At 39.8% G+C, this 10,486-nt stretch overlaps 1 protein-coding gene across 1 annotated transcript; it reads right to left on the bottom strand.

Moving 5' to 3' along the window:
* Nucleotides 1-1,682: 1,682 nt before the first annotated feature.
* LOC118891911 (double homeobox protein A-like) lies at nucleotides 1,683-2,210 on the bottom strand. The gene has a single exon (XM_036845830.1). The coding sequence runs from the start codon at nucleotides 2,208-2,210 to the stop codon at nucleotides 1,683-1,685; it is 528 nt and encodes a 175-aa protein (XP_036701725.1).
* Nucleotides 2,211-10,486: the final 8,276 nt, after the last annotated feature.

Below are 10,486 nucleotides of genomic sequence, written 5' to 3'. Positions count from 1 at the left end.
TCGAACCCGTGTCCCCTGCATTGGCAGGCAGATTCTCAACCACTGCGCCACCAGGGAAGCCCTACATTTTATTTTTAAATTTTAATTTTGTTTCTACCAGTTTTATTGAGATATAATTGACATACAGCACTATACAAGTTTAAGGTGTACAGCATAATACTTTGATTTACATGCATCATGAAATGATTACCATAATAAGTCTAGTGAAAATCCATCATCTCATATAGATACAAGATTAAATAAACAGAAAATATATATTTTTTTCCTTTTGATGAGAACTCTTAGGATTTACTCTTTTTTTTTTTTTTAAATTAATTAATTTATTTATTTATTTTTGGTTGTGTTGGGTCTTCGCTTCTGTGCGAGGGCTCTCTCCAGCTGCGGCAAGCGGGGCCACTCCTCATCGCGGTGCGCGAGCCTCTCACCATCGTGGCCTCTCTTGCTGCGGAGCACAGGCTCCAGACGCGCAGGCTCAGCAGCTGTGGCTCACGGGCCTAGCCGCTCCGCGGCATGTGGGATCCTCCCAGACCAGGGCTCGAACCCGTGTCCCCCGCACTAGCAGGCAGACCCTCAACCACTGCGCCACCAGGGAAGCCCAGGATTTACTCTTAACAATATTCATATATAACGTATGGCAGAGTTAATTATATTTATGTTGTATATTACATTCTTGGTACTTATTTACCTTATAACTGGAAGTTTGTACCTTTTGACTACCTTCATCCAGTTACCCTTCCCCCAACCCCTGCCTCTGGTCACCACAAATCAGATCTCTTTTTCTGTAAGTTTGTTTGTTTGTTTTTTTTTTTTTTTTTGAGTAAAAACAAAGATAGCTTTATTGAGGAAGCCGACCATCCTGGGGAGAAGCTAGACTCATGTTCCAAAAAAACAAATCCCCACTGCTGATCAAGGGCAAGAGATTTTAAAGGGGAATTTCAGGAATGCACAGGTCTGCGGGGGTGGCTGCGTGAAGAGTAGCACAGTCATCTCTGACAATCATCTTGAAATTGTTCACGTGGTGGTCTGATCAACATCATCTTGATTGTTTTAAGTACAGTTAATCTTCAATTCCAGGGTCAGTTTGTTTCCACTTCCTTGAGGTGAGTTCTCAGAATTGTGTAAGATGGAGAAGCTTATGTTGTGGCTACAGTCTGGTCATCATGTAGTTAACTTCTTCCTTCTGGTGGGGTTTCAGTATCTACAAAACAGCTTAAAGGATATGGCTCAGAATATGATCTATAGCTTTGAGAAGGAACTAAAATCCTTGACTTCGTTTAATAGCTGAAGTATTATTTCATCTTGTTTGACTGTTTTCCTTCATTTCTGCATTTTTCTCATTTCTCTGATTTAAATTTATTATTCAGCTAAAGTTTTTCTACAGATAAAAAGCAGGCAGAGGATATGGGGGTGGGGGGAATCTGTCCTGGGAAATCACCATAAGGTCCTGCTCCGTTACAACTCCTCCGACTTCAGAGGCCAATCTCAAGTTCAGGTTGTTAGCTGTACTTCTGACCACCAGGCTATAAATCAGAGTTTCCCACGAACCCCTCTCCTTGGGTCTGATTAATTTGCTACAGTGGAAGCTGGAGTTGACTACACCATGTGGAAGGACTGAGCACTCAGGAGACTCCACTTGTGAGCCAAATTGGGAACAACAGGCTGCTACCTTGAATGCTCCCATCTCAGAGATCTTGTCCCTGGTTTTGTCTTTGGGCTGAAGCTTCTTCAGGTTCTCTTTGTTTCTGGATATGGAGTCTAGATCTTCGGTTTTGAAACCAAATCTGGACTCTAGACTCTGGAACCCCAATATCTTCAGCAAGTTGCTCTCTGGAATCAATCCCAGGATAAGGGTTTTCCATGAACGCATTCATGAGAGTTTGTAATTGGGAAGAAGTGTAGCTGGTACGACATCGTCTGTCTCTCATACCTTGAATATTCTCTTCAGGGTAAACTCGGTCTTGTCTTAAGTCTAAGTTCTTCTCAGGTCTTTTCAGGAACCTGTGCCTAGCTCTTCGATTCTGAAACCAGATCTGGATCCTAGACTCTTCAGTGTTGACTTCCAAAGCAAGTCTTTGTTTGGCGGCATAACCCGGGTAAGGTTTTTTGTTGAATGCATCGATGAGGATTTTCAATTGCTCTTCTGTGAATTTGGTGCGGCTGCGTCTACACTTTGTGGCCACGGCCTTGTATGGAGAATTGTTTTCGGCCATCTTGGAAGGGAGCTCCGAAGCCTGGTTCCACCAAAACAGAGATCTGTTTGTTTGTTTTTGAAGTATTGATCTGCAACACCGTGTTAGCTCCTGGTGCGAAACATAGTGATTCGATATTTCTATACGTTTCAAAGTGATCACCACAATAAGTCTAGTTACCATCTGTCACCATACAAAGGTTTTATGTAATTATTGACTATATTTCCCACACTGTACATTTCATAACCATGACTCATTTATTTTGTAACTGAAAGTTTGTACCTCTTAATCTCCCTCATCTATTTCTCTCATCTTCCACCCCACCCCCAGCAACCACCTGTTTGTTCTCTGTATCTATGACTCTGTCTCTGTTTTATTGTGTTTGTTCATTTGTTTTGTTTTCTTAGATTCCACATGTAAGTGAAATTATATAGTATTTGTTTTTCTCTGACTTATTTCACTTAGTATAATACTCTCTAGGTTCATCCACATTGCTGCAAAGGCAAGATTTCATTCTCTTTCATGGCTGAGTAATATTCTTTTTTTATGGCTGAGTAATATTCTGAGCATATACTATATACAGATATATACACACACACACATATATATGTGTATATATATGTATATACATATATATGTGTGTGTGTATATATATATATACACACACACACACACATGCATACACACCACATCTTCTTTATCCACTCATATATTGATGGGCACTTAGGTTACTTCCATATCTTACTATTGTGAGTAATGCTACAGTGAACATAGGGGTGCATATACCTTTTCAAATTAGAGTTTTGTTTTCCTTGGAAAAATATCCAGAAGTGGAATTGCTGGATTGTATGGTAGTTCTATTTCTAATTTTTTGAGGGACCTCCATACTGTTTTCCTAGTGGCTGTACCAATTTATATTCCCACCAACAGGGCACAGGGCTTCCCTTTTCTCCACATCCTTGCCAGTACTTGTTATTTGCTGTGTTTTTGATAATAGCCATTCTGACAAATGTGAGGTGATATCTCATTGTGGTTTTGATTTACATTTTCCTGATGATTAGTGATGTTGAGGATGTTTTCATGTGCCTATTTGTCATCTGTATGTCTTCTTTGGAATAATGTCTATTCAAGTTCTCTGCCCATTTTTAAATTGGATTTTTAAAAAAAATTAAGTTGTATGAGTTCTTTGTGTATTTTACATATTAACCCCTTGTCAGACATATCATTTGCAAATATCTTCTACCATTCAGTAGGCAGTCTTTTCATATGTTGATAGTTTCCTTTCATGTGCAAAAGATTTTGAGTTTAATTAGGTCCCATTTGTTTGTTTTTGCTTTTGTTTCCCTTGCCTGAGGAGAAATATTAAAAAAAAATATTGCTAAGACCAATATCAAAGAGCCTACTGCCTATGGTTTCTTCTAGGAGTTTTATGGTTTCAGGTCTTACACTTAAGTCTTTAATTCATTTTGAATTTATTTTTGTTTATGGTGTGAGAAAGTAGTCCAGTTTGATTCTTTTGCATGTAGCTGTCTAGTTTTCTCAACATCATTAACTGAAGAGTCTGTCCTTTCCCTATTGTGTATTCTTGCCCCTTTTTTTCATAGATTAATTGTCCATATAAGTATGGGTTCATTTCTGGGCTCTCTCTTCTGTTCCATTGATTTATGGGTCTGTTTTTGTGCCAACGCCATACTGTTTTGATGACTGTAGCTTTTTAATATAGTTTAAAATCAGGGAGCATGATGCTTTCAGCTTTGTTCTTCTTTCTCAAGTTCATACTTTCTCAAAGTATGCCCAAATACTTTTTGGCTATTCAGGGTCTGTTGTGTTTCCATACAAATTTTTAGAGTTATTTGTTGTAGTTCTGTGAAGAATGCCATTGGAATTTTGATAGGGATTGCACTGAATCTGTAGATTGCCTTGGATAGTATAGTCCTTTTAACACTATTAATTCTTCCAATCCATGAGCACAGTATATCTTTCCATTTGTGTCATCTTCAATTTCTTTCATCAGTGTGTAATGACCCTACTTTTAAATTAGGTCACACTCTGAGGTACTGAGGATTAGGAGTTACACATAGGAATTTGGCTGGGTTGGGGCACAGTTCAAGCCATAACAAGAGTGTTTGCTGATGACAGATAAGGGGAAGGGGTTTAGAGGTAGAGGATGGTTGGGAAAGTTGTTCAGAGTCATAAATGTACAGAAGGCTTGGGATGATGGATGATGTGGGAGCTCAGGTTTCTGGTTAACAGGTAATAGGGATGTGATGTATGAGAACTGATGGCCAAGCAGGACAATGTGGGGCCATTGGACAGGTGTTCTCTACTGCAGCTCTCAGCAGGATGGTGGCCAAGGGAGGAGAGAAATAGCCCTCAGTATGCTGGTCTCAGGAACAAGAGGAACTCTGAGAATTTTCTTCTCTATTTCTGAGGTGGTGTGGTGGACTTAGGAGGGCCTGTCTCACTTGGAACATGAGGCTGGGAATACTTCTCCTTTCAGGAATTGTGTTGTGATGGCCAAGACAGGAGATACGGAGATGTGTCTTTATCATCTGATGGTGTGGTGATGTGGTACTTATTACTCAGGTGACTTTGTGAAGCTACAAGTATTTTGTCAGCTATAGAGTCCAGTATGATGTATGGTATTATGAAGAAAAATTCTTAACGTGTTTCAGCAATAGCAAAACTCAAATTTCAAGGGGGCATGCTTATTTTTAAAGGGAGGAACTTTTACTGCATATGAGAACGTAGAATTCTTTAACCTGTTCTTTATGATATGATGCTGCTAAGTGAGCTTTCTGTGTTCATCAAGACATGATGGGACCTCTATCAGCATGATCCTCACAGATTTGTCAAATAGAAGAAGTTTGGTTTGGGTGTCCATCTGTTGTTTCCTTCTATACAGGTATTCTTATTCCATCTGCATATACTTTCTTTTCCTTCCACTCTCCAGGGACTCTTTACTTGCCTGATTTACTCTTTTTGATTCTCCATTCTCTTCATGAACTGCCTCAGTGATATTTTAGAAAAATACTTTTATTTAATTGATATTTAAAAAATGAAAAGGAAGAACACGAGCTACAGTTTTTTTTAACTGTCACCTATGATATTAGAGGCTTTCACATTGTTACTTCCTAATTTCAAGTACTTTTCATCAGAAGGGAATAAATAGTACCCTGTTTTAATAGATGATGTTTATCTTTTATAAACTGAGCCACAGAGAGATTAAGTGACTTTGCTCGAGGTTATACATCTTGTTGGAGGAACACATTCTTGATTCAAACTGAGTCTGATGGACTTTAAAGTCCCCTTTTCTTCAGGGCATTATTTATTCCCTAGGGTAACAAACATGCGGCTTCCTTCAAGTGTATTTGCAGTGAAGGAAGATGCTGCCTCCCTGATGTGGAGGTCTGAGACCTGGCATCATATCTGGTTTTATCATTTAGTAGCCATGTGATTCCCTATCCTCAACTGTAAAATAGGGCTAATAATATCTACCCCAGGATTATGATGATGATGAATAAATTATATGAGAAAGAACTGAGGAAATCAGTGTCTGTCATATTATGTGTGTGTGTGTGTTTTATTTATTTATTTTATTATTATTATTATTTTTTGGCTGCATTGGGTCTTAGTTGTGGCATGTGGAGTCTTCGTTGTGGCATGTGGGCTCTTTGTTTTGGTGCGTGGGCTTCTCTCTAGTTGTGGTGCACGGGCTCCAGGGTGCGTGGGCTCTGTAGTTGTGGTGTGCGGGGTCCAGAGTGTGTGGGCTCTGTAGTTTGCGGCACGCAGGCTCAGTAGTTGTGGTGCACAGGCTTATGCCCTGCAGCATGTGGGATCTTAGTTCCCTGACCAGGGATCAAACCTGCCTCCCCTGCATTGGAAGGCAGATTCTTTACCACTGGACCACCAGGGAAGTCCCTGTGTGTTTTAATAATGATTATTTCTTTCTCTTTGCCATTAGTTATTTGGATTCAGAACCAGAATGCCTATTAAACAAGAGGAAAAAAAATTCACAGCAGTTTGTAGTGATGGACCAGGGGATAGGTGAGGTGGTTGAGAAATTTTTAAGTATATCTCAAACCACATAAAGGCCAAAAGCCCAGATCTAAAATTTAGCTTTAGTTTGTGAGTTGGAATACATTATTATTATTCCACAGAGGGGAAAAAAGTCTCTAGTAAAAAGGAGTAGGTTTTGACCTTTCCCAGATTAGTGCAGTCTCTCCTTTAACAGGTCCAAATTAATCAAGCATTACTATGTTCAGCTCTTCAAGTGTGGCTAAGCTATTATTAAGGGTGATTCAGGAACATCAACAATTTCCTCTCAACCTTAAAAGTCAAAGGAATTCCTTTGGAATGTGAGCTTGAGTACAAGACGGAAATGGGAGGATGAGACTCAGTAAACTTCAGCCCCATGTAATTGAGTCATTCCCTCATTGAGGCCTGTAGTGGAACCTCCTGAATAATACAGACTTGAGATCGTTCCTATGGCAGCAGTCTCAAACTTTAGTGTACTTCATAATCTCGAGGGAACCTGGAAAAAAGTCCTTTTGCTCAGAGATTCTAAACCGTTGACATTAGCTGAGACCCAGGCCTCTGCATTTCTGTAAGGCCGTCATGGTGGTTCTGATGCAGAGCACCAACAGGTGACTCTTTGAGAAATACTAAGCAATTGGTACTAAGCTTATCACTTGCAAAATGTAAGCATTTTAAGTCAGTGACCAATTGCTTTCTGTTGTCCCTTGTTCTTGACTTGCTATACTTGGCACCTTGTGATGCACATGAATGGGGGCTTAATATATATCAGTATGTGAAAGAATCTTGGGAAATTTTACCTGTAAACTATTAGCACTTAAAGGAAAGGGGCAGCATAAATTATTTCTCATATTACCCTCTAGCAGAAGATGTTGGCTATATTTTTTTCCCTCCTGTTTCCTCCAGCTTCTTGAATCAAAGTTATCCATTTTCTTTGTAATAGAATGCTCAGTAAAGGAAGTTAAGTGCATCAGTCCTATAGCTGTGTTTTCTACAAAATTCAATAATGCTGATCTCTTTAATTTCAGGTCTCTTAGGGGCACAGAATAAAGAATCAGATTTATAAGGCTAGAAGAATTCATCAAATGCCACATAATATGTTCCTTGCCTTTGGTAAGATCACATCTTAGTCAATCTATTGCAGTTGAATTTCCAAGGGTACCAGTGGTACGTGCACCTACACTGGGGGGGATCCCACCTGCACACATGTTCCCTCATCTCTGCATCCTAGATTACAAAGGTCATTTCTCTGTGCATTGGCTGTTTATTGTAGAGGATTGTTTAGGGCAAGAAGAGGCACCAGGTCTTCCAGCTAACATCTGGAGACTCTGACGTGCTTGGCAGACAGGGTCGTCATGAGCAGTGACAGGATCGTTGGGAGGAAGGAACTTCAGCACCTGTGCTTTAAGTAGAAAAGCTGAGACCCAAAGTGTGGATTAGAAGCTGCAGCAGGAATGTTCTCTGCTGGGGAAATGCTGTTGTTCTGTCAGGGATGGTCTGTGACCATGTTGCCTCCCCCATCTCCACAAAACCAAGCCAACAGGAGTAATAAGGGACTCCAATAGCAAGGGTTAACGATATTCAGGTATCATCTTTGAGTTTCATATTAGCAAAGAAGTCTTTTGAATTGTCTTGCTTAACCTAAAATTTTCCATATTACTTTCTTAGAGAGGTGTTAGTAAGAACAATGTGCAAAGCGGGACAGGAGTGGGAACAAGAAAAAGGCTAGTAGTAATCTGAATTAACAACTTCTACAAAACTGGAATGAGAACAGTTTTATGTTAGGATGTACTTGCCTTTCACTCTCTCCAGGCACACCTGTGCAACCACTGGTATGGTGCCCTGTACACAGTAGGTGCTCAATAAGTGCTCATAACCTGTTCATTTCAGTTCAGTGTATCAGTGAAATAAGAGTCTTTTGACTTGGATTCTTTCAGTTGTGAGGTCAGGATCATGGGAGTTTTCAGTGTATCTGTAAGAGTTGGAGAGGACTTAAGACTAAAGATGATATAAGGTCCATCATCTCCTTGGGGAGTAGAATGAGATCCCAGGCTGTTGCTGTGTGTTGTTGAGTGGCTTGTAATACCTCACAGAAATAACCTGTATTGTAGAGCAGGGAAACTTTCTCCATTACGGCCCTCTGGGCATTGGGACCAGTCTCTTTGGAGATGTAGGAATGAGTGGGTCTTGGGACTTTTGGTTGATGTGGGCGTTGCATTTGCCTCTAGGTGGGTGGGTTTGGGGCAGGCAAGCTAATTGCTTGGAATTTGCTTAAGTGGAACTGATGCCACAGTGCCATGTCTCAGTGGGCGATTGGACTCAGAGTGTGGCCAAACTGGTATTCAGGATCAGTTCACCAGCCTCACTCTCTGTGTGTCCACCCTGGGCTGACAGCACCAAGGACTTGGAGAAAATGTTGCACTGACGGAAAGTAAAATCACCCCAGGCTTTCTTTAGTGTCCTGTTTGTGCCTTACAATAAATGTTTATCATTTTGGTGAAAAGAATTTTTCTTGTTTGTAATATTCCATCTTCTGGGAAGAAAATATTGAGATAAGAGGGCATTTATCATTCTAGAGTTTATTGGCTTGTACTGTTTATTTATTCTTGAAAGGAAAACAATCCCCACATCAGGAAGTGGTAACGTGACAGAGCCAAGTCTACAGATGTATGGTGGAGAAAACTTGAGGTGACAAAGACTCAGGCTGTTTTAGTGGTGTCATTTTTCAGAAAATGATCTGCCTTCATGTTGATAGCACAGATACTCTGCTCCCTCCCTGATCTAGTTCATGGCTTCCTCCTTGCCAGGCTATGAGACCCTGGGAAAGTCATCTCAGTGTTGAGCCTTAGTTTCTCCATTTGCAAAATGAGGGATTGGAGATGTGACCCTAGATGTGTTTTTCATCTTTAATGGCTGCAATTATTATCTTTTAAAAAATTTGAGGCTTTTTTGTATATTATGTTAAAAAAGTGAAAATCCCACAAAACCCAGGAATCCGAAAAGTATAAACTAGACTTTGTCAGCATTCTAAGTGCTGTGGGTGAGCTGATGAGAAGAATGTTGGGTGTTGGGATGGACGCTTCTTTCCTACAGGTATGGGAAGGGCAGTGATCTCATCTAGAAGGGCTGGTTCTCACTACCATGAACCTCTGGGAGGTAGTGCCCAGGACGTCGGGGTTCTGCTCTTGGATGGGTGTGGAGAGAAACAAGATTACATCCCATTTGTGCTTCACTCCTGGACTCTCCATCGCCTTCCAATGTACTGCCATCCTTTGTGTTACCCCTTTCCTTCTCTCCCTCTCTTGCTTCTGTGTAAGAGGTTTTGTATCTCTGATTACCTTTTCTTCTTTCTCCATTTCATCCCTTTCCCCATTTCATCCCTTTTCCCTGTTTTCCTCTTTTTGTTTGTCTCTTATTCTTTAGACATATATTATAGCCCTTGTTTTACTTTTTTTAGCTTATTATTTTTTTTTATTGAAGTATAGTTGATTTATAATATTATGTTAGTTTCAGGTGTACAAGATGGTGATTCATTATTTTTAGAGATTATACACTAAAGTTATTATCAAATAATGGCTGGATTTCTCTGTGCTGTACAATATATCCTTGTATCTTATTTATTTTACACATAGTAGTTTGTGTCTCTTAATCTCAAACCCCTATTTTGCCCCTCCCCTATTCCCTCTCCTCACTGGTAACCACTAGTTTGTTCTTTACATCTGTGAGTCTGTTTCTGTTTTATAATATAAATTTGTTTTATTTTTTAGATTCCGCATGTAAGTGATAACATAGAGTGTCTTTCTCTGACTTACTTCACTAAGTATAATACTATCTAGGACCATCCACATTGTTACAAATGGCAGAATTTCATTCTTTTCATGGCTGAGTAATATTCCATTGCATATATATACATATACATGTATATATATGTGTGTATGTATATATGTATACATACCACAGTTTTTTATCTATCCATCTTTCGGTGGACACTTAGGTTGCCTCTTGGCTATTGTAAATAATACTGCTATGAACATTGGGGTGCGTGTATCTTTTCAAATTAGTGTTTTTGTTTTCTTTGTATACATATATACCCAGGAGTGGAATTGCTGGGTCATACGGTAGTTCTATTTTAATTTTTTGAGAGACCTCCATCCTGTTTTCCTTAGTGGCTGCACCAATTTATATTCCCATCAACAGTGTAGGAGGGCTCCCTTTTCTCTGCATCCTCACCAACATTTGTTACTTGTGGTCTTTTTGATGAT

The sequence above is a fragment of the Balaenoptera musculus genome, chromosome 3 (assembly GCF_009873245.2).
Source record: "Balaenoptera musculus isolate JJ_BM4_2016_0621 chromosome 3, mBalMus1.pri.v3, whole genome shotgun sequence".
Taxonomy (NCBI): domain Eukaryota; kingdom Metazoa; phylum Chordata; class Mammalia; order Artiodactyla; family Balaenopteridae; genus Balaenoptera; species Balaenoptera musculus.
This window is presented reverse-complemented; position numbering and strand designations above follow the sequence as displayed.